The sequence below is a fragment of the Hippocampus bargibanti genome, linkage group LG10 (genome assembly GCF_051943395.1).
Source record: "Hippocampus bargibanti isolate YZ-2025 linkage group LG10, ASM5194339v1, whole genome shotgun sequence".
In the NCBI taxonomy this organism is placed as follows: Eukaryota; Metazoa; Chordata; class Actinopteri; order Syngnathiformes; family Syngnathidae; genus Hippocampus; species Hippocampus bargibanti.
In genome coordinates this window covers 743,753-768,350 of record NC_142743.1, presented here as the reverse complement: position 1 = coordinate 768,350, position 24,598 = coordinate 743,753, and the positions used below count along the sequence as shown (strand labels likewise).

The 24,598-nt window shown below is 42.6% G+C and overlaps 1 protein-coding gene across 1 annotated transcript; it reads left to right on the top strand.

The window, feature by feature from the left end:
• The first annotated feature begins 1,108 nt into the window (after window positions 1-1,108).
• LOC148892027 (STE20-like serine/threonine-protein kinase) lies at window positions 1,109-24,331 on the top strand. The gene is made up of 18 exons (XM_089007217.1): window positions 1,109-1,867; window positions 4,630-4,794; window positions 6,883-6,931; window positions 7,062-7,211; window positions 8,289-8,361; window positions 8,487-8,681; window positions 11,432-11,513; window positions 13,058-13,189; window positions 13,436-14,122; window positions 14,242-14,372; window positions 14,518-14,641; window positions 17,278-17,457; window positions 20,006-20,135; window positions 21,494-21,618; window positions 21,704-21,895; window positions 23,053-23,178; window positions 23,279-23,392; window positions 23,839-24,331. Exons 1-18 carry the CDS (start codon window positions 1,718-1,720, stop codon window positions 23,983-23,985), a joined length of 2,952 nt encoding a protein of 983 aa, XP_088863343.1. The 5' UTR covers window positions 1,109-1,717; the 3' UTR covers window positions 23,986-24,331.
• Window positions 24,332-24,598: the final 267 nt, after the last annotated feature.

The window sequence follows — 24,598 nt, the reverse complement described above, 5'->3', positions numbered from 1 at the left end:
GAGACACTTGATGCAAAAAGCTATCAAGCCAGCTAAACACAACACAATTTATGAGGAACTGGTAAAAGGATGGCCAGTGATTTTCAGCCATTTTCAATTGTGGGGATTCAGAAAATAGACTTGTGGTCTCAAGCAAATGGATGCAATTCCAACCAGGAAATGTCCCCATTGTGGGACTGTAGAAGGCTTTCTGATGGACATCCCGAACCACGACATCCTACACGTCAGTTACATGCCCAATTTATTAAACATTTCAAAGTGGTGGGCACCTACCTGTCTGCTGGATTGGTTTGAGTTCAATGAAGGACACATTTCGGAGAACTTTGCAGAGGAGCTGGGGCCGTACTGCAGGACGCATGCACCGTTTTGGAGCCATTTGAGCAGGTCACTGGAGATCAGCAGAGACACTGTGGACAAATGTTATCACATTATGCTGTTATTATTATCAATTTTACTAGTTGGTATTATAGCATTATTAATATGAAAGCAAATTAGTGACAGTTGATCATCAAACCCGAGTACCCACAGGGAATGTCAAAGTTACTGGACGCTCTGTGCACATATAAATAAAGCCGTATAAATGAAAATATTTGACATAGAGTATTTTTTTACGTGAGTAATTCGTTTTTCACACAATTGTACATGATTTTTGGTAGTTAAATAATTTAAGTAACAAAACAAACTGAGGAGCCTTTTGGGAGCCAAAAGGGCCGGATCATATTAGTGAGCCGAGCCAAAAAAACCGCCTCTCCGAAAGGAGACGGAATTCCCATCACGAGAGTGGAGCTTTTTGTGCCCCCCCCCTTAAAAACAGTCACGTGACAGTACTTTTGTTATACATGTATTTTATTCTTATATCGTTTTTACATTTTAGTTAATGGCGCTAAGTATGGGATAATATGTATTAAGACACATTAATGGGTGGTCTGAATTCTTAGTCTCATTTAAAACAGACTGTTGGTTCTTGGGACTTGTAGTTAAATTTCAAGACAATGGTACAAAGGAAACGATACCACGTGTCGAACGCGACTGTCACTCAACTCTCTTGCAAAGTCTGCTGTTCCGCCGTCAACATTAATTTCCCCCAAAACGTCCTGTTTTGTTGGCTCTCGTTTGTAGAAGAGGGCAGCAACAAAAACTAAAAAGTCAATGAAAGGCGACGTCGCGCGCACCCGGGGACGCGCATCGATACTAAATCCGCTAGATGAGCAAATCACTTTCTCGGGAGGATGTGTGTTTTGGCTCATGTTCAAGTGTCCGCGTAGATGTGAAATGAACGGATTTATTGTTGACATTTTGACACATTTACCCCGAGGAACTACTTGGAAAGACATTCCCTTTGCTTTACTTGGTTCATATTTTGTTTGAAGGAGGAAACCCACGGAGCCATTGGTTGTTGAGACTAGAATATGTACAAGATCGACGTGCTGCTTTGCAGCAATTGAATGGGCTTGTTTTGATTTCTGACGCCAGTACGAGTCCAGGAATATCTACGCCGTTTGGATGACAAAATGACCCACGATGTACAAAATAGCACATAGTTTTCTGAACGGGTTTGTCGAGTGTCAGAGGCTAAGCTAGGTTTTGGACCGTCCTCAAAACTGCGGTGACGCTCGCATTGACGACCCTTCTCCGCTCTATACTACACGGTGCAACAAAAGACATTCACATTTCGATTCGTTCAAGCAAGTTCCCAGTGAATTACCGATGGTTAAATATGTCATTCTTTAACTTGCGTAAAATATTTAAACTGGGATCTGAGAAGAAGAAGAAACAATATGAGCACGTCCGAAGAGATGAAAACCCGGAGGAAATATGGACCATTATAGGTGAATTGGGAGATGGAGCCTTTGGAAAAGTGTTCAAGGTATGTAACGCCAAACTGTACTTTTGAAATGTGGACGAGTTTGTGTCATTGCACCCGGAGGCGACTTGCACCAAGCGCCAGCAACGTCTGCTCAGATTGTTGTTTTTACCATTTTACTTTGACCCACCCACAACCCATAAAAACACTTCCGACCTTGTGATTCAAGTGTGTCAAATCTGACTGGCGACGACCTTCTCATTCTACAGTGAGACCTCAAATTAGAATTTAATTGGTTCCCAGACAGAGTGTGTAAGGCGAAAAGTGTGTATCAAAAAAAAAAATCCCATAGGAAACCATTCAAATGGGAATAATCCGTTCCCGGGTTTCCATAAAATATACTTTTCAACTAAATAAGCCTTAAAACTACACACAACCTACTTTATCCTATGTATAATAAATGTGCTATTGTATTGTAATGAAAGAAATACACTGCACTGTATAATAAAGTCACTTTATTTACATTTGTGATGGTCATTGTAATTGACACCTGTTGCTTTCTGACTTGTAAGGTCTTACGAAACTGAGGCATCACATTGTCATTCAGCATGTTGATGATTCTCATAGCCTTTTCTGGGTGGAACTTTTCAATAAAAGCCCGCACATCAACTGCTGAATGGCCTGGTTATGCTTGTCCTCTTGAAGGCAAATCAAAGTCTCTGTGTTGACCTCATTATGGTCAGCAACAAGCTCCTCAATGTGCATTCACTTCGAGTCCCGCAGGTGCTGGCAGAGATTTTATTACAACAAAAGGCGCGAGTCCGATGATTCCACGGACGCGGAAAAAAACACGACAAAAGAAGGCGGGTGGGGCGAATAAAATGGCACACTCGCGATCGTAAACCGGAAAGCAACAAACTTACGCGATCGCGTCTAACAGTCACCTCGTGCAAAGCAAACTGTTGGATTTGCCAGCACAAGACACAGCGATGATCTTTCGTTGTAATCATGTCACTGGGGAGGTGACAGTGACTCGTTGAAATGAAATGAAATTGAAGTGTCGCGAGCGGCGGCCCCGCCCCAGCTGTCAACTCGCATGTGACGATTGACACGCTGTTCCGGTGTGTGTGAAAACACTAGCTCTGATTGGCTTACCATGACACATGACTCTACCCTTTAGCCAATCACAATCACTTCTATCGCATCTTGCCAGGGGGTGCGTTCAACTGTAGCAACACAGAAACGTTGGCAAGTGTTTGTCCCTGCTCATTCAGTTAGACAATGCTTTCCAAACAGCCTAGAGTCATAAGAAGTCGTGCGCTATTCTCGAACCTGAACGCACCCCAAATCTTGGATGACAAATAAACAGAGGAGAGTAGACGTGTACGGCTGGTAGTTTCTTCAATTTATTCATAGTAACGCACCACATTTGAACTGAGGCTGAACACGGGCCTGTGGTGTTTATTTTCCGGTCCCATCATAGTAAAATTATCTGCAAAAAGCTCCTCGGAGGCGATGGACGTGTGAATTCATAGAGAGGGGGTGTGGAAAGTAGCGCCGGCTGGAGCGCTGTTCGGTCGTGTGCTTCCGCCGAAGATCACTCCGCCAGATCCGGAGGTCGTTTGCTTTGGTGTTCCAGCCGAGGTGGGTGCGTATTATGAAAATAGTGCTAATTATAAGGTTTAATTTTCATAAATTTGACATTCGTAAGACGAAAAGTTCGTAAGATAAGGTGTTCGTAAGTTGAGGTCTCCTTCTACTTGATTGGTTTCATTTCGATTCAAATGCACGAGCTACCTTTCACCTACAAGTCAGCCAGTCCTGGGATATGCTCCTCCTCTTCTTCTATCAGAAATAGAATAAATGGTTGAAAATGGAAGAACGAATCAAAATGCGGCGGCCCGGTAGTCCAGTGGTTAGCACACCGGCTTCACAGTGCAGAGGCCGCCGGTTCGCGTCCTGCTCCAGCCTCCCTGTGTGGAGTTTGCATGTTCTACCCGGACCCGCGTGGGTTTTCTCCGGGTCCTCCGGTTTCCTCCCACACTCCAAAAACATGCATGGCAGGCAGATTGACCACTCCAAATTGTCCCGAGGTGTGAGTGTGAGAGTGACTGTTGTATGTCTTTGTGTGCCCTGCGATTGGCTGGCAACCAATTTAGGGTGTCCCCCGCCTCGTGCCCGAAGACAGTTGGGATTGGCTCCAGCACCCCCGCGACCCTAATGAGGAATAAGCGCTACGGAAAATGGATGGATGGCTGAATCAAAATGCAGTACCGATACATGTTCCTCTGCAGCGCCGGTGTCAACGTACTGCATAGTTTTGTACAATGCCTGCGATTTCTTATCAAGCACACCTTGCTAAAGGGAAGAAAATGGCCATTTTTTTTCTGAAGAATTCTGAGATTTTTCTCTTGATTTGTAAAAGAATCATCCATTTAATTCAAAGATTTCCTGACCGTATATGTAATGTGTGTGTATATAGTTACGAATGAAAACACTCCTTTTTGGGGCATTTAATTTGGCTATTTACTGAAGTGCAATTAATTTGATTCACTCGCACTACAGTAATTTTTTTCTCTGTATTAGTTGTCCTTTGTCATTGGGTTTGGATTTGCCTTTATTAGTCTCGCAGTGGAGACATTTACATTTCACAGCAGTCATCACGGTTATTACAGTATTTTCCGGTGAATAAGGCACACATAGCTAAAATATGCTGGGCAGGCTGATTGGACACTCCAAATTGACACCCGTTTGAGCCCAGCACCAACAGATGAATACAACAGGATTTTACCAAATTTGCATAACAATCCATTTTCATGTTAAAGGCTCAGAACAAACAGACAGGTGTCCTCGCTGCGGCCAAGGTGATTGACACAAAGACTGAAGAAGAGTTGGAGGACTACATGGTCGAGATTGACATCCTGGCCTCATGTGATCACCAAAATATCGTGAAGCTGCTTGATGCTTTCTATTTTGAGAGCAAACTCTGGGTGAGTAACTTCACGCTGAGCGTTAACAGTGAATTCCAATGAGAAAGCAACACATAACACTAGCCGAGGCAATAACAATTTCATTCAATCTCTTATACGATATGCTGCATGCTTATCAAAAGTCACAGCCAAAGTCCACAAGGTCAATTAAATAGCTTTTAGCTGTAAATCATCATACAAGTTTATTATCTTCTTCGTCTTCTTCATACAGGTTTATTATATCCCTGTCAAAATTGATCTTTCTTTTTTTTAACTAGTCTATATATAATATTGCTACCCTTTGGTGAAAGTTAATAGAATTATGAAGTGATTATCGTATGTGCTTAATTTTATTACAACCAAAACACATACAGTACAGGGATACCTGAAATGTGTCTCATCAGCCACTAATAAATGCCAAATCTTAAATATATGACACACAAATGTACTCAAATTACATTATTGAATCACAATGATCAGGGTAATTAGTTGTGTGTGTGTCTATCTCTCTCTCTGTCTCTCTCTCCCTCTACCGATATATATATATATATCACGTGACCAACGGTGTTAGCCGAAAATCAAACAATACGCCGTTTACAGATTTCGTTAATAGTGGTATTGAAATCCTTAAGCAAATAACTTTAAGCTGCTTTTGTATCGATATAAGCAGACCAAATTGGCTCGCGGGGGATAAAAAGGGTATCGTAGTAACCAGATTATCGTAATAATATAATATAATATAATATAATATAATATAATATAATATAATAATATTGTACTAACCGGAACTAATTATATCATAAAAGATTAGAAATTTGCAGGGAAATGAAAATAGTATCGTAATAAGCAGTTCTATCGCTATAACCGATATCGATATAACGAGACTTTACTGTATTGCGATTAACCTCCCGCGATCCACCAGAATTGCAAGAATATAAGCGCAAATTGCGGGAATCCTACCATGCACACGTTCGCATCTGCTTGCTAAGATGAGCGACAGCTGAACAGTTCAGATCCAGAATAGTCTACCTTACCGTTGACAGAGGGCGGAGAGCCGGCGAAACACCCCGGTCGAGTAATCGGGAAAACCGAAGAGCTGGACATTCGTGCACAGTTCACAGCAGACTCTAACCGATATTGAGGAAATCCCCATTTTAGAGACCCACTCTTGCTAAGACAGGTGGCCAGCCTGTCCACGCAGGAGAAGAGTCATTCCTCCTCCTTTTCCTCAGCCCCGGACTAGCAAGCAATTTTGGCAGGCATACAAAGGCGTATGAGAACATGCAGTTTTCAAAACAATATAAGTGTGTTCACAACTATTTTCTCCTGGCATCCTTCGCGTTCGACTTGGGACCAGTCCGCTGGCTCTCGTATTGGGCATCCCTACCCTACCTTGAAATCAGAAGGACTTTGCCGACTAGCTTCCCACTTACCCCCATTGTTTGCGCATGCATGAAAATTCAGTTGTCATCTGATGTGTGTGAAGTGTTCCCAATATTTAGGAGGTGAGCGTATGAACATGCAGAACGACTAGCTTTGTTTATGCCAAACAGAAAATATGGTCCAGAATCTCCACTTCACTACATTCCCACTAGTTTAGGGCCTGTATCCAGAGAGACTGTAATCCTATTTGCAGTCGGAGGCCGAAGGCCTATCATAAGCAGTCTACCTCGTAGCTGCGTGAAACTCTTTCCACAATGTAGCACCAGCGGGGTCAATCCTCTTATGACAAAAGCCCTATTGAAACATTCTGAATGGCTTTTAAGAGCTCAGAGTCCTTCGTTGCTTGGTCATCTTGTCGGCAACATTTATGCTGAGATTCTTCCAGATAAAACCATAGTTTACATGATGGCTAATTAGATCCGGCGTTACCTTCAAATGTGTTGCAATGAGTTGCAAGACATGCAGAGCCATACATCTGAACTGGAAGAGCTCTTGTTTCATCTGGCAGGATCTGACCACTACGGGATTCATAACATCAATGTTCAACTTCACATTGCTTGTTTGAAAATTGGAACAACTCAGCTTTCGTTTATGGCAATGATAACAAGTCATTGATGAGTTTTGAAAAAGAAATGATCTTTTTTCCCCCTCCAACGATGCTGATAGATTCTCATTGAGTTTTGTGCAGGCGGGGCTGTCGATGCGGTCATGTTAGGTGAGTCCGTCCACTTGTTCCACTCATCAGCATTTGTTGCACCCTTTATTTGTCTAAATGTTGCTCTGTGTGTGTGCGTGTGCGTGCGTGCGTGTGGGTGCACGTGCGTTTGTGTATTTCACACTCGCAGAACTGGAGAGACCCCTGACGGAACCACAGATTAAGGTGGTGTGCCGGCAGACTCTCCAGGCCCTCGTCTACCTCCACGACATTAAAATCATCCACAGAGACCTGAAGGCTGGCAACATCCTTCTTACTTTAGACGGTGATGTTAAATTGGGTACGCTGCAGTGAAATCTTCTCATGTTGTCAAGGAGCGTGGTTTCATCAATCATTTTTGCAAAAGACACAGAGATTGATGCATGTAACATGTCAATAATTCTATATTGTCAGTGTATTTTTTTTTTTTCGGATAAAAATTCCGAATTGATACTTCAGTAGTCTAGCAATCTGCTTGTTTTATGTGCGCTTGGCAATCATCTCCAGGTATTTTTCACAGTGTACGAGATTAACATTCTGGAAATGGCTCAATAATGCACAATGATACCACTGTGCACATATTCTGGATTGTACCGAGTGACGTATGGTTCTTATCTATTATGACGATTAAGTACGTATTCACATGACTTCTGCTGGGTCATTTTACTCTTATGGTCTTTTGACGAGTTGTATGCATGACGAAAGTCATTGTTTTTTGAAATACAATTGTTACCAGATGATTGTATTAATTATTTGTATCCTACTCTTAAAAATCGCCTTCTTCTTTTCCTTTGGGCTTTTCCCTTCAAGGGGTCGCCACAGCAAATCAGTGTCCTCCATCTTGAGAGGTTTGATCCGCATGTTTGTTTTGGCCAAGCTTTTACTCTTAAAAATACCGCATTAAAATCTAAGAAGACTAAAAGTTCATTGGGATATAATGGAAAAGTCAGATGTGAACAGTACATTTCAGAAACTACCTCGGAAATAAAAATCAACTCTCTTGTTGGACATTCAATAAACTCATTGTAATATTTATTCAGCAAGTGTATTTTCTTTGACCAATTCAAACTTGATGAGTTAACTAGGTTATGCAAACGAGATAATGTTGTCATAAGATTGTCAACTTAAAGGTATCAAATAATGACAGTAGGGTAAACCCTTTTGTTCATTGTAACCCCTCAAAACAGAATTTCAGCTGTACCTTCTCAGTCACTGTTGGTGGATGATGACTGAACATGTGTGTGTGCTGGCAAAAGTAAATGTTTCATTTTGCAATTTCCTTTGGTTTCTGTGACTGCATTCTGATTGGTGTGATTAATTTTGTTTTCCTGTGGCTCTGATCAGTTTTGATTTATATTTTTAATTACTTGTATTCCAGCTGACTTTGGTGTTTCTGCTCGAAACACGAAAACTCTTCAAAGGAGAGACTCATTCATTGGAACCCCATATTGGTCAGTGTAAATTGAGAACAGCAATCCCTGAATTATTTTTTTGTACAGTTCTGCAATATTCTGAGTAGCAATCTTGTGTGTTACTCCAAATATTTCATTTCTCAATGCTACTCGTTCCATTGCAGGATGGCCCCTGAAGTGGTCATGTGCGAGACATCTAAGGATCGTCCATACGACTACAAAGCCGATATCTGGTCCCTCGGGGTCACCCTGATTGAGCTGGCACAGATTGAGCCACCCAATCACGAGATGAACCCCATGAGAGTGCTTCTGAAAATTGCCAAGTCAGACCCTCCTACACTAATGCAACCATCACGTTGGTGAGACACGACATAAAAACCTCATGTAAAGACTTAGGGCCTGATTAAATGTTTTCAAAGGCCAGAGCATAGGCAAACCGATGTCGTAGCTGATCTACAGTACGAATGCAGTGCATAATAATAATACATTTCAATTATAAGCGCCTTACAAAACTCTCAAGGACACTTTACAGTCACAGGATATTTTTTCTGCGGGTGAGCAGCGGCAGCCACACGCACCAGCGTTCACTCAACCCGGAAGTAACATATACAGTCTCGTTATATCGATATCGGTTATATCGATATCGGTTATATCGATAGTACCGCTTATTACGATACTATTTCTATGACCGCAAGGAGAAAATTACATGCGCGCAGGGTCGGATATATCGATAGTCCCGGTTATATCGATATAACGAGACTTTACTGTGTATATATATATATATACAGTAAAGTCTCGTTATATCGATATCGGATATATCGATAGTCCCGGTTATATCGATACTATTTCTATGCACGCACGGAGAAAATTACATGCGCGCAGGGTCGGATATATCGATAGTCCCGGTTATATCGATAGTTTTTCGGACTCCTTTGAATATCGATATAACGAGACTTTACTGTATATATATATATATATATACACACACACACATATATATGCAGTGTCTGAAATAATGTCTGCCCAGACGCCCGGGGCATGAAACTTTGATGTCGGGCGTACAACTTAGAAAACGTCTCCGCCCGGGTGGCCAACGAGATTTTTTTTTCAGATCAAACATTTGCTTTATTCAATAAAGCAAACGTTTGATTTGAAAAAAATAAAAATAAAGAAGATTTTGAAATTTGAATAAATTATTCCGATTTCCAAATCTTTGTTTGATTTGGAAATTTTGGTTCGTTTGACAATTTGCATACTCTGCACGGCAGCCAATCAAAAGCTTGCTTCGCGCTTCCGGACTTTCCCGCGCGTTATAAGGTCGTGCATTTGCATATCATTTTCCAAAGTAGACGCACAGAACCTCAGCCCCAGAAGATTCTAAAAAAACGAACAAAATGTATGACGCTACAAAACGTAAACGTACATTAAAAACATCGTGGAAAGACGAGCTCACGTGGCTTGTGGCAGGCGACACAACGCAAACATTGCATTGTGCAACAAATGCCGAACAGTGTATGGACAAACGACAACTGGAGCAAAATCATCAGCAAGGGATATTCACAATAAATTAAGCAAGGGAGCATTTGTCCAGCCGGAATGACATCCAGGTCGGTATGTCGGGACCTGCAGTCTTGTGCGACTGTTCTGTCAACCAGCAGCTGATGTTTGGCACCTCTAGTATCTCTACCAAGGCCTTTCTGTGCTTTGCTCATGTATTGATCCATGTGTCCACTTATCTTAGCCGCAATGATGCTTGACATGAGCTTCCATGTTGTGGAGAGACAGGTTATTGGCCGATAGTTGGAAGGAACAGCACCATTTTTTGAGGACTCCTTCATGATCAGGATTGTTCGCCCTTCGATTAGCCATCCTGGGTGAGTCCCATCCATCAGCAGCTGGTTCATTTGTGCTGCTAGGCGCTCGTGGAGAGCTGTGAGTTTCTTTAGCCAGTAGGTGTGGACCATATCCGGGCCTGGTGCCGTCCAGTTTTTCATACCTGAGACTCTTCCTTGTATATCTGCCGCTGTGATGGTAACTGGTGAGGTTGCTGTGCTCGTCTTTCAGAGTCACCTTGTGCACTGCTGTTATGTGCCTTTCCAGTATCTTTCACTTTCCAGCCTTGGAGAGTCTGCCCTGCTGTTAGAACCCTGCCACTGAGCGTGCACTTTCGCAGGTTGTGTTGCGAACAGCCTGTTTATTTTTCTGGCCTCATTCTCTTTCGTGTAACTCTTTAGGCAACTGGCCAAGGCCTGGAGCCTTTTTGGCAGTTTCAAGTGCTTCAGGTATGCTCATGGATATTGGCCTTTTATTCACACCTCTCTGTGTCTCCGTCAATTGACTCACATCTTTCCGAGCCGCCTTGATCTTAGCTTCCAACCGTCTTTTCCATGGTGGGTAACGAATCTCATGGCTCTCATGGTTGCTCTTGTAGCCAAGCATCTCTAGGATCACTGATGCTGAGGTGTATATCAGCTCATTGGTTTATGTGATCGTTCCGGTCGGGATCACTCTCAGTGCTGCATTCACAATTTCCATGAGACTTTCAGGTGGTACTTCACATCGCCGTTGTAATCGGTTTCTTGGTTGCCCAGTTTTCATTCTTGCCATGATCTTATTTCTCAGGTCAGTTGCTGCTTCGCTTAGCATTTCATTCATCCCAATCTCTGGTCTTCCAGTGTGGTGATGATGATGTTTTGTGCTCATTTTTCTCTGCCCCAAACGGGATTGAAACCCTCGTCTCCCGTTTGCTAAACCGATGCCTTATCAACTGAGCTATTCTCTGGAGTCGGAAAAAATATCGATATAACCGGACTACCGATATATCCGATCCTGCGGCATGTAAATTTTCTCCTTGCGTTCATAGAAATAGTATCGTAATAAGCAGTACTATTTTATATATATATATATATATATATATATATATATATATATATATATATATATATATATATATATATTTATATATATATACACACACACACGTACCCGCACACTGAGAATGTCACCGAAGTGGTGTTGTACTGTAATTGTTATTGGGTTTCCATATTTTTTTTCCAATTGAACTTTTAATGAGACTAATAATTGTCTTATTCTCACTTGATCCTTTCAGGTCCCCAGAATTCAATGATTTCTTAAAACGATGTCTGGATAAAAATGTGGACAACCGGTGGTGTGCAGCACAACTTTTGCAGGTGCCCCCATTATGAACGCTCTCAGTACTTTCTTCCTTCCCCTCCTCCCAGTAAAAACTCAGAAAATACATGGCCATCCTTGCACATCAACATTCTTGTTTGCCACTGTATAACATTGTTTTTTTCATATTTCAATATTTTTGGACATCAATACAAAAACATTTTAAAACACATTTATTTCTATTCAATGTATTTCTGTATATGTATGTCATTTGGGAAGGCTAGCAATGTGTGTCATTGTTGTCTCCCAAAACCATTGAAATATGACAGAGGCAATTCTACTCTATGGCCGACAGCATGCAATTCAATTAAAAGCAAAAAGTCAGAGGGGCTGTCTGTTTACCTGCCTATGTTCAAGTACAGTCCGTGGAAGTAGCTCGAAAGCCACTTCTTCTTTTGTGTTTGAGCAGACATCCAGATAGAGTGCTTTTCTTTTACCGTTGGTTAACAATATTTGCCAGGTTATGGCTGCTGTCCATGCCTACAGAGAAATGCAAGCAAATCAGGAAACATTCAAGTATACTGACACAAGACAGACTTCAACCATTCTGGCACTTAAGGGGAAGGCTGGACGGCTTTTCAAAAAACAGAATCTGTCTCATCGATTCTGTAGCTCCATATACTGGTTATAAACACATTTGTGAGCACTAAAACGAAAGGCGTGCAAAACATTTAGACTCATGTTTGTATGGCACTATTATTTTGTCCTGTATTTTCCAGTGTATAAGGCGCACCGGACTGTAAGGCGCACTCCCAATGAATGAATTAAATTTAAAAAATGTCCATGAATGAGTCACACCACATTATAAAGTGCTGCAGCAGAGGCTGGGGTTGTGTTTTATATATCCCAGCATGGACCGCACACTATTTGTTCTCGAGGGGGAAATTGAGTCAGTGGCTGCTGATAGTAGTTGCACCACCTGTTGTGGCTCAATATTACTTCACATATAAGGTGTACTGGATCATAAGGTGCAGGGTAGTCTTTTTAAGAAATTAAGGCTTTTGGGTGCACCTTATACACCAGAAAAATGTTTTATCAAAAACTACATCTGTCAGGTCATTGCGGGATGAATCAAGACAAGAATAATGGCAAAAATGAAGGCAGATATTCTGGTATCATACTTTGAATTTGTCATGTACTACCAGCAATGCACAATGTATTCTACGATAAACCAAGTATTTAATGTGTCTCCAGTTTTAAAAAACACTGAGAAAAGTTAGCTTTTGCAAAGTAAAGCTCTCTTTTGACTGACACTGTCAAAGATATGATACACTATGTGCAGCACTGCACCACAGCGACTGGTTTCAAGAATCTTACTCCCGCCTTGTAGCTAACTTGACTCCACCAAGGACACTGTTCACCACACTTTACAGTGCACATAATGCCATCTACAATACTGCAACTACTGGACAATCATACCTATACTGTTAAATTAAAAAAAAAACATCTGCATGAAAGAGTATAGAAATTCATAGTAGATAGCTTTGCCAAGGTGTTTTTCTTTGACATTAATTTCTTTGATGTTTTTCTGTCTTTTATGTAGCATTCATTTGTGTCCAGTGTGACAGGCAGCAAGCCTCTGAGAGAAATAATAGCTGAAGCCAAAGCTGAGGTAACTGAGGAGATCGAAGAGCACAAAGAGGAGGAGGAAGATGAAGAGATTGAACCAAATATGGTATGTAAACCTTTCAACTGCAATTATTTTTGTTGAGGTTGTTTTTTTTCTTCACAATTACGAGCTGCAAGGCGCACATTTGCAGTATCGCCAAGGCCAATTTGCTCCAAAGGGAATTTGTCCTCCTGCATGATCGTTACACCAAAATATTTCATGTCTTGTGGCTCCCAAAATAAGCGCAAGTTGCTGTTCCCTTCAACACTTTGAAAACAATCTACTGTCTCTATCAATCTGCCTCCGCTGCAGGGCCATAAACGTGCTCCGTCCGATGTCAGTGTTGCAAGCTCTGAGGAGGAGAAGACTCCACTCTCTCCCACCATTTTGGAATCCGTCCCTGAAAAGGGTGAACCACGATTGTCAATCGCTGCACCCAATGCGATCCCTGTAGCGAACCATGTCACCAGCTTTGTGGAAGTGTCCACTGTTCCAGCAGTCGCAGAGCATGCAGAAAAGACTCTCGTTAATGTTGGTGGAAAGCAACACATGCCGAAAGAGGTTGGCTCTGCCAGGGCCTTGTCAGTCCCACCTGCAAATGAAATGGATCAGCTGGCAATAGCTTCTGAAAACGAAAAGGAAGAGGACAGAGCCAAAGTGCCGGCCAATTCAGACCCTCCGACAGAGATTTCAAAAGATGCAACTTCTCCAGAAAAAAGAATGATTGCTGCAGAGGAATCAATCACACAAGAAGACCCACACAAACATGTTCAGGTGACGTTACCAAGTCCGTATGACTCTTTTTCAAAGGATCAAGATAATGAGAAGCCTAAAGTGAAACTGAATACAGAAGATGAGAAGATTCATCTAGACAAGGCTAAAGACGACGGTTCAGACTCCGGGAGGAGCTCAGCTGCGGATAATAGCAGCCTGGAGCTGAATCTTTCTATCTCAAGCTTCCTGTCCAAAACAAAAGACCCTGCTTCAGCGTCCGTCCAGGTACCACACAGCACATATACGCACATGGGTTATTTCTTAAGACTATTGAATGATCAAAAAGTGCCGCTACGTTGCCAATGATGAATGAAGTCGTAACTTTTCCCGTCATGATTTCCCAGGAGACAAAGCGGCAGAAGAAGACATTGAAAAAGACCCGCAAATTCATTGTGGATGGCGTGGAAGTTAGCGTGACTACGTCAAAGATCATTACTGACAATGATACAAAGAATGAGGAAATGAGATTCCTGAGGTACAAACCTGCCTTGTTCTCATATTCACATCCTGGAAAAGTAAAATGTGCTTCACAGAAAGCATATAGCCTTCCATCCTGAACCAAACAAGAGTAAAATCTTGTATCTCCCTCACTTCTCTCCCTTCTTCCTGGACTTTTCCAGGCGCCAGGAACTAAGGGAGTTGCGTCTCCTGCAGAAGGAAGAGCAGCGGGCCCAGCAGCAACTCAGCAATAAGCTACACCAACAGAAAGAGCATATTTATCGCCGGTTCGAACAGGAGACCGCGGTTAGTTACTCCAATATTTATTTACCCGCTGTATTGCCATTTATCATTCACATGCTTGCAATGCCACACATTTGTGTGTATTTTACAATCGTATATTCCGCTTTATCGGGCGTACCTTCAATGAATGGCCTCTTTTCAAACTGTTTTCATAAATAGGTCACACTGCATGATAAGTCACATCGAATAGAATACTTTAGAAGCTATAATAGTGGCTATGGTTGCGTTATGGGTCCACTCGATGGAGTTACACTAAAGGGAATACAACAGGGATGCATCTGGGCCGCGCCCTTATGCCATTTACGCATTTTGACAGCCACTGGCGTAACTTTGTAACTCCACTCTGCCAGCACCCATGCAAGTCTATTAGGATTAGCGCATGTTGCTACATGATTTGCGCCACGTATGACACATGACTGTTATAATAGCTAAAGAAACACATTTCGTGACACAGCAATTGAAAATTGTTAGTTTTCCTTCAGAGGTTTTAACTTTCGTCGTCTGCCATCTTGCCTGACTGACACGAACCATAATCACCTTGCATGTGTTTTGGTGCGTTCTAAAGTCGTGGTAGAGGATATCTCCGGAAACTGCTGAAAGGGATAATCGAATATTCATATACCCATTGTGCATTGCATTATTTATATCCAACATGGCGGATGGGTGCAATATGACGCGTTAAGACAGGAGTTAAACTAAAAGAGATTAATAACAGCGGCAAACAAACATTCTTGTTTTTTTAAGAAACAATTGAATAAGTCTGCGGACAATAGTGACAATTTGTTGCAGCAAACTGTTGTTAATGATTCGAATTTAGTGGATAATTGGAATGATTTCACAGCTGTTGCAGCACATTGGAAAGCAAGAAGTCTGTTCTCTTTATCTTCTCTGTAATACCGTACAATAACACAGGATTGATTTTGTAGTAGCTAAAGAAAATTGAAAATGTTTATTTTATGCATGAATAAATGTTTAATTTGAATAGTTTTGTTGATAGATTAGAAAAAAATTGACTAGACTCAAATAATGGTTTTTCATTTGCAATTTAGAAAAATCACGCTCCAATGAATGTATTTTGGTTCAGTTCAAACCATTTTGTAATCTGGTTAAATCGGGCCCCAGCAATTTTAGAATTTGGCCCCCTTTTCAAACTCTCTTTTTTTAAATTCCCCGATGCATCCCTGATACAATACAATACAATACAATACAACTGCTCCAACTGGAACAAAGCACTTGACAGAACCTTTTACAATACTGCGTCCAAGAAATCCGAATGTTGATCCATAAGTAGCTCCCCCAGGATTTCGCATGATAATAATAATCATCATCATCATGATACAGTAATAATAATAATAATAATTGTCGGCCTCCATCGGTCATGGCTGACCATGGATGACTGTCCTATCGGTGGACAGTGTGCCTGGGCGGTGTATTATGGAGAGCAGGTTGTCGCCTATGCAGCTCGCTCGCCCTCTCCACCACGCTGACTGGACCAAAGGAACAGCTGAGCTGAGACAATTTGGGGTCAGTATGGTCGTAGGAACTGCCGGAAAGGTAGCGGAGTTCGCCACCAGACCGCCTTAGAGGCTCCGGAGACTCGTGGATGGCGGGGTCGTCTTTATACCCGTGTAGGTCTATAGGACCTACCCACTGCCAATGTACAGCACCTGGGATTCCCATCCAAGTACTAACCAGGCCCGACCCTGATTCGCTTCCGAGATCAGACGAGATCGGGCGTTCTCAGGGTAGTATGGCTGTAATATAATAATAATAATAATAATAATAATATTACCATAAGCGCCTTTTTAAAACTCAAGGTCACAGGATAAGTTTTTCTGTGGGTGAGCAGCGGAAGCCACACGTGCCAGCATTCACTCAACCCGGACGTAACTCAAATACTGTCGCTAGAAAGCTGGCTAGCTCGCTAATAAACAGCTAATATATAGTTATTATATAGCTAGCTAGATAGCTAATAGAGAGCTAGCTAGATAGCGAGCCAGCCAGCTAGACAGCCAATAGATAGCTTTTAGATTGCCATTAGATAGCTAGCTAGATAGCTAAACATAAAGCACGACAAAAGTCTATAAATGCAGGGGTTATTGCTTGACATAAATACAAACTGCATTATAAAACAATAAATGAAAAACAAAAGTTATGAAGACACTTCATTCAATAATTTGTCGGCTCACATAGACAAAGGGCTATATACTTAGAAGTCGCGCTTGTTGCCTTCTTCCTTCTTAACTATGCTTTTGGCAATTAGTATTTGTGAAAATCTGAATAAAGATGAATGAACCATTTACTAAAAAAAGGCATTGGAAATAGTCTTGCGAAGAAAAACATAATATTGCAATCATGATTTTTAAGGGAAATTTGCACACATTACCTACCCTTACTTAAATAACATCAACTTGATTTGATTAAAATAAAGTTGTGATTTGAAGAGATTAAAACCGCGTTGTTTTTATTTAAAAACACGCACTAATACACTGAACCGCCGTCTCCCCAAATCCGACCGTAATGTGGTTGACCTGTACCATGCTGAGCATACACTGTAAGCCACCGTATTTTGCATGCTTCGTTCATTTGATTCGATTTTTTTCCCCCCATTTTTCACACCAAGTTTTGTGTTCTTCCAGAGTAAAAAGCGTCAGTATGACCAAGAGGTGGAGAACCTAGAGCGACAGCAGAAGCAGACCATCGAGAGGTTGGAACAGGAACACACCAACCGACTGAGGGATGAGGCCAAACGCATCAAATCAGAGCAAGACAAAGAGTTGTCCAAGTATCAGAATGTGCTGAAAAACCGGAAAAAGGAGGTCGGTGTCTTATCCGGGTCATGTCTGAAGTCCTTGAGTGTAATTATTGGACATATCCAAGCCATGATATGCAGGTGTTAAATCACTCCACCACATCACTTGGTGTCCTGTTAGGATCACAATTATTCAAATATTGACCAAAGCTCAAAATAAAGTTAAAATAAATAAATAAAACAAGTTAATTGTGAACCAGGAATTAAATCAGACAGTGTCAAAAGATTTAAATGGCCATGAATCCAGCCCTCTATTATCCAGGGAGACGGCAGATTTCCGACTTTTTCAGACCAAAATGACCATTCTCGAGAAAAGTGCAAATCCATTGAGAAAATTTCAGGGGGGCGGGGGTATGGGCCGTGTTCCAATCACGCGCCTTCCGCGGAGTCTCGGTCGGCGTGTGTGTGGGAAGGGGGGACTCCACGTTAGAATCTGGCACAAGCACGACTATCATATACTGTACTTGAGCTCCTCGTCGTGTAAATATTTGTGTTTTGCGACATAAACATTGTGTTTGCGGCAAATGACTTGATTGTACAACTGAATTTTGCTGTATAATGACACTATCAGATTAGCGGTAAATCAAATTTCACCCTTGCCATGCTTTACCCATCGTTTTTCACAAGCCCCTTAGCAGTGTCTGAAACGCATGACAAAAAGTTAGCGGACACTCGGGCAGACAACTCTTAAAAGTTGCCTGCTGGCCATAAAGTTGCCTGCCCCATTTTTCACAACTTGAAACACAATAAGACGACTTCTTCTTTTCCTTTCGACTTTTCCCATCAGGGGTCGCCACAGCGAATCAATGTCCTCCATCTATCCCGGTTTTGTTCATCCTCTTCTCTCACACCAGCTACCTTCATGTCCTCTTGGACCACATCCATAAAGCTCCTCTTGGGTCTTCCTCTCGGTCTCCTGCATGGCAGTTCAAGGCTCAGCATCCTTCTCCCGATATAGTCGCTCTCTCTCCTCAGGACATGTCCAAACCATCTCAGTCTGGCCTCTCTGACTTTCTCTCCAAAGCCTCTAATATGAGTTGTCCCTCTAATGTACCCATTCCTGATCCTATCAAACCTGGTCACTCCCAAAGAAAACCTCAACATCTTCAGCTCTGCTTCCTGTCTTTTCTTCAGTGGCACTGTCTCCAGTCCAAACATCATGGCTGGTCTCACCACTGTTTTATACACTTTTCCTTTCATCCTAGCTGAAACCCTTCTAGCACACATCACACCTGACATTTTTTTCCAGCCGTTCCAGCCTGCCTGGACACGCCTCCTCACCTCTTTTCCAAACTCTCCATTGCTCTGGACAGTTGACCCCAAGTACTTAAAATCCTCCAACTTCTTTATCTCTTCTCCCTGTAGCATCACTCTTGCACTTGGATCACTCTCATTCACACACATATATTCCGTCTTGCTGCGACTGATCTTCATTCCTCTCCTTTCCAGGGCATATCTCCACAGCTCTAGTTTCCCCGCCACCTCCTTCCCGTTCTCGCTACAGATCACAATGTCATCTGCAAACATCATGGTCCAAGGAGATTCTTGTCTAACATCGTCTGTCAGCCTGTCCATCACCATAACAAACAAGAAGGGGCTCAGAGCTGACCCCTGGTGGAGTCCCACCTCCACCTTGAATTCCTCAGTCACACCGACAGCGCACCTCACAACTGTCTTACAGTCATGATACATGTCTTCCACCGCTCTGACATACTTTTCCGTCACTCCAGACTTCCACATGCAGTACCACAGCTCTTCTCTGGGCACCCTGTCCTACGCTTTCTCCAGATCTACAAAGACACAATGCAATTCCTTCTGACCTTCTCTGTACTTGTCTATCAGCATTCTTAAAGCAAACACATACCTCGATTGGTAAATCATCAGGCCCGAGTGTCTTTCCCCCCTTCATCCTCGACAACGCCCTCCTCACTTCATCCTTGCTAATGCTTGCTACGTCTTGGTCCACAACAGTAACGTCTTCTACTCTTTGTTCCTTCTCATTTTCCTCATTCATCAATTCTTCAAAGTACTCTTTCCATCTTGCCATCACACTACTGGCACCTGTTAATACATTGCCATCTCTATCCTTAATCACCCCAACCTGCTGCAGGTCCTTACCATCTTTGTCTCTCTGTCTCGCCAGCCTGTAAAGATCAGTCTCACCTTCCTTGCTGTCCAGCCGAGCATACAAGTCATCATAGGCCTCTTGTTTGGCCTTTGCCACCTTTACTTTAACCGTGCGCTGCATCTCCTTGTACTGCTGTCTACATTCGTCCGTCCTCTCAGTGTCCCACTTCTTCTTTGCTAACCTCTTTCTTTGTATACACTTTCTCTGTATACACTCCTGCACCTCCCCATTCCACCACCAAGTCTCCTTATCTACCTTATCTATCTGTCTCATTCGCATCTCGCTTTACTTTTACATCTCGGTTCCGTTTTCCCCTTTCATGGGTATCTCTCCAAAAATGGATGGCATTTTCACCCCAAGGGTTACTTACATTCAACACGTGGCAGCGTCACGAACAACATTTAGTTAATTTTATCTCTCCTTATAGGAGCAAGAGTTTCTTCAGAAGCAGCAGCAAGATCTTGACAGCGCTCTGAAGAAAATTATCCAGCAGCACAAACATGAACTGGCTACCATTGAGAGGGACTGTCTCAACCACAAGCAGCAGCTGCTAAGAGGTAATGAAAGTGTCACTTATCTGCTTGTGGGGTGTTCCAGTTTGCCAGACTCAAGGAGAAATACGATTGTGTTCACCCCTTCCTCCCATAGTTTCATCCAGGAAAAGATGACATGAATTAATTTTCTAACTACCAGTGTCATTTTTTTCCCAAATTAATAAGCAAAATCCATCAGCACTTCCTTATTGACGTCATAATTACTGCATGTTAACAATTGAGGTCAAAGTAAAGAATAAAACCTGCAGAAGCTCCCCTCCGGCACTCACTGTGACTTTTGCTTCAAGTTAGATCAGCAGTAATCCCCCTCTCCATTGCGGAGGACAACCCACTCTCACCACCTTCCTTCCTCACTCTTTGATTGAGTGAACAGCATCTTATTACATATTAAGTACGCCTGTGACTTGGTGCGCACACAAAAAACACTTCAGAGAAATCCCTGCTGAACCAAATCACGGGAATAGAGATGCATGGCTTGAGGAGCCCGCGATCAGAAGAAAGGAGCATCAGCGCAGAGCGTCGATGCGGATGTGGAACTGTCACGGCTTGGAATTGAAGCAGATTTATGTGGAACAGGAGATGTGAGACAATCTCTTTTCGTCAATGGATGCTACAGCTGCGTGTTTCCTTGTAGTCGACGTGCACATTCCACCATGATGTCCCTGATCCACTGGTGCAAAGACGCTTTGATCCTCTCCTCTTTCATCTAGAACTGCTTCATGTAACAAAGAGGGTACAGAAAGTGCTTAAGAAGGAATGACTGTGTTTCTTTGTGTTGTCATATTATTTGTTATTTCGTTTATTTTTGTTCTTTTGACATCAAGAAGGCGCCGCAAGAGTGGCTGCCTTTCCAGCAGCTCCTGTATTTTGTTTTTCTACTTTCATTCCTTTCATCATATTGCTGCTGTGAAATGTCAATTTCTCCACTGCGAGACTAATAAAGGCAAATGCAATCCAATCCGATAGACGCATAGAGGATAAGAGCTTCTACATGCTGCTTTCCCAGGGAGCAAAGGTGACTTCAGAGTGCCAAATCTTCCGCACACAAGGCAGGCACCATCATCCATTTATTCTGTGCAAGCGACGGGGAAGCCGGAATCTTTCCCGGTTGACTTAATGTAAGAGGTGCGGTTTTGGACTGATCGTCAATCATTCATTGGGCAATTGTGAACAGCGTGTTGACTAGGAAATGAGCCCCGGATAGCTGTGCGAAAGGCAGCTGAGTGAACCTCTAAACTTTCACGCCATTCACTCTCGCTGCTCCACTGCATGATGTCTGAAATCAGATAAGATTTTGCTCTCTACCCGCCCTGCATTCTTTTTACTCCAACAATTGCACTTTTTTGTCTGTCTGCATGCAGCACGGGAGGCTGCCATGTGGGAGCTGGAAGAGCGTCATCTGCAGGAGAAACACCAGCTGTTCAAGCAGCAGCTGAAAGACCAATACTTCATGCAGCGCCACCAGCTGCTGAAAAGACATGAAAAAGTGTGCCTCGTTGTCCCACTCAAAGTCATGGCTTCATGTTTATTCTACAGCCAAGCCTGACACCACATGATTTCTTCCCCTGCAGGAAATGGAGCAAATGCAACGTTACAACCAGCGACTGATCGAAGAGATGAAGAACAAGCAGACTCAGGAAAGAGCCAGACTGCCAAAGATACAGCGCAGTGAGGCGAAGACGCGGATGGCCATGTTCAAGAAAAGTCTTCGCATTTCCGCAGCTGCTCTCACCCTGGAGCAGGAGAGAGAAAAAGTTAAACAGGTAACAACAATTTTCACCAAACACGATGATTGTCATGATCTGGTTGGCGGCCGGCGGGTGGCGCTGTCGGCCCCGCCTGCACCTGCACAGGTGCTGGTCGTACCGATCAGTGGCGGACTGCCACGTTTGGATTGGTGACCAACGGGTAGCTATGTCAGCCCTGCCTGCTGCCTCGCAGGTGCTGGTCGTTCCCAATCAGTGACACTTAAAAGGACTCCCGGCACGACCATTCGCTGTCGGGTCATTGTTGTATGCTTTGTGTGCAATTGTATGCAATTGTGTGCTGTGCATGTGTTTGTTTAACCTTGGCGGACTTTTACTCTTGGTTTTCCTTTGATACTTTGTATTTTTCTGTTCAAATGATTTTCACGTTTTACATTTTGTTCCCGTTGACTTTATTTTAATACAATTTGTCAAACACAACCTCCTGCCTGCTTTTTGGGATCCGCAACCGCCATCACCGCCTTGCAAATCGTGACAATGATAGTGACTCCCAAAAACAAAGTTGGCTGGTCAAGGCTTGACTCGCTCATCTGGGATGTACAGTGATACATTGGCTTACAAACTTAATTGATTCCAAGAAAGTGTGTGTAAGGCGAAAAGTGTGTATTCCAAACGTTAATTTCCCATCGAAAACCATTAAAATTAGAATAATCTGTTCCCAGGTCCCCATAAAACATAATTTTCTACTAAATGAGCCTTAACACCCCTGCTGTATGTGATCTCTCAAGGATACAAAGAAAAGGCTATTAGCTCACGCTAATCTATGTATCCAACAATTTTTTTCTCAGCGGACCTTTGTTCACCACATGGCGTTGGTCATGCTAGCAAATGGATCATAGCCACTGGGCATGCCGTATTATGTTCTCGATCCTCTTTCAGACCAAGCCATATATATCTTGAAAGTAGCTGACTGTCTCTGTTGGCCCTGCCGGGCTGTTCATGCCCCAGGGTGGAGGCACTCTGTTGCTTTTAAAATGCGCCCTACTTGCCACGTAACAGTCAGGTTGCTTCATTTTGGACTTGATGAGTGGGTTGGCCCTTGGGAGACTCGAGGATTTGTACAATCAAACAGTTCAAGAAAGCAATGAAATCAAGCAGCTGTGAAATAAAACCCTCATATTATGAAATATTAAATTGTAGTGTCACTTTTTTAGTTTGCAGTTCAAGAAGAAAAGAGACAAAAGAACGAGCGACTCCACCAGCATCAGAAACATGAAAACCAGATGCGAGATTTACAGCTGCAATGTGACGCCAACATCCGAGAGCTTCAGCAGTTGCAAGTACGGATTGTACATGTTTTGTTTGTTTTTTTTTCTTCTCGGTTTTCAACATGCAAATGTTGACACCATTATACATTGACGACGCGTTCTATGTTCACAGAATGAAAAGTGCCATCTGCTGATCGAACACGAGACGCAAAAGCTGAAGGAGCTGGATGAGGAGCATATAGTGGAGCTGAAAGAATGGAGAGAGAAGCTACGGCCCAGAAAGAAGGTGACGCTTGCCCCTGATCATCATTTGACTTCAACAACAAAAACAAATCATTTCCCAGCTGCTTCCCCGATTCAATATACGTATATGCAATATTTAGACATATACACAAACATTATTAAAACCTCTAAAGATGGAGGACACTGATTTGCTGTGGTGGCCCCTGGAAGGCAAAAGCCCAAAGGAAAAGAAGAAGACACGGTAAGAAAGAACAAACAAAATCCAAAGAATGGCAGGGAGGAGAAAGTACAAAAATGTACATGCAAAGAAATTCTGATGTTCGGGTTATAAATATTAGACTTACTATGCCACGCTAATATTTATACTGTGAGCGTGAAATGGACAAGTATGAATTTCATTGTGGTAAAATGATGAATCGTAGTAATTGCCGCCAAGGAAAATGCAGAAGAAAGACTGTACATCGTTGTTTTTCCTCTTGCGTCCTACAGGCCCTGGAAGAAGAGTTTGCCAGGAAGTTGCAGGAACAGGAAATGTTTTTTAAGATGAGCGGAGAGTCTGAGTGCCTTAACCCCTCCGCACAGACTCGCATTTCCAAATTCTACCCAATCCCCAGCATCCAGTCCACTGGATTCTAGGCTGATGCAGCTGGGCACGTGCCTCTCTTCTCCCATTTGGGCCACCAGCAGAGGTTGGACAAAGTTTTTCCTCTCAAAACGCCACACTTTTCCTGCAGCAATTTAGACCGCATTTCATTTCTCCATATGCCGATTTAGGAGTCATTCAGATGCAATCATTTATTGCCAGACATTCTTGAACTGAAATTATTGTCTCTAACAATCCTGTAAAATTGGTCGTTGGAGGTGTTACAGTTGTGCTACCCCTCCTTTTTTTGTGGTGGGAGGATTGCGTTTACACAATTTGAGAATCACTCCAACAGATTCTTGCAACGTTAATTGGTAAAAAAAAAAAAAAACATAAAAATGGAAGAAATCATAAGATTTGTTTGTCTCAAATCAATGGTTGGACACTAAATTCTCTGACATACTGTATCCCTATTTTCTAAATGTTATCTGGGGTTCACATATCTAGTTCTACACCCCCACCCCTTGAATGCCTTCCTGTATCAAGGTGTGATAATGGATCGTTAAAATGGGTTGTGCCATTCTTTTTAATTATGCATCAGTGGCGAAGGTGGAGGAAGACATTCTTCTTCAGATCATGTCCAATAACTGATGGCACTACAGCGTT

Coding starts and splice junctions, on each gene's coding strand:
- LOC148892027 (XM_089007217.1), top strand. CDS start 1,718: ATGTCATTCTTTAACTTGCGTAAAATATTTAAACTGGGATCTGAGAAG. Junction 6,932..7,061: donor TGTCGATGCGGTCATGTTAG/GTGAGTCCGTCC, acceptor TCACACTCGCAG/AACTGGAGAGACCCCTGACG. Junction 21,896..23,052: donor AGAGAGAAAAAGTTAAACAG/GTAACAACAATT, acceptor TCACTTTTTTAG/TTTGCAGTTCAAGAAGAAAA.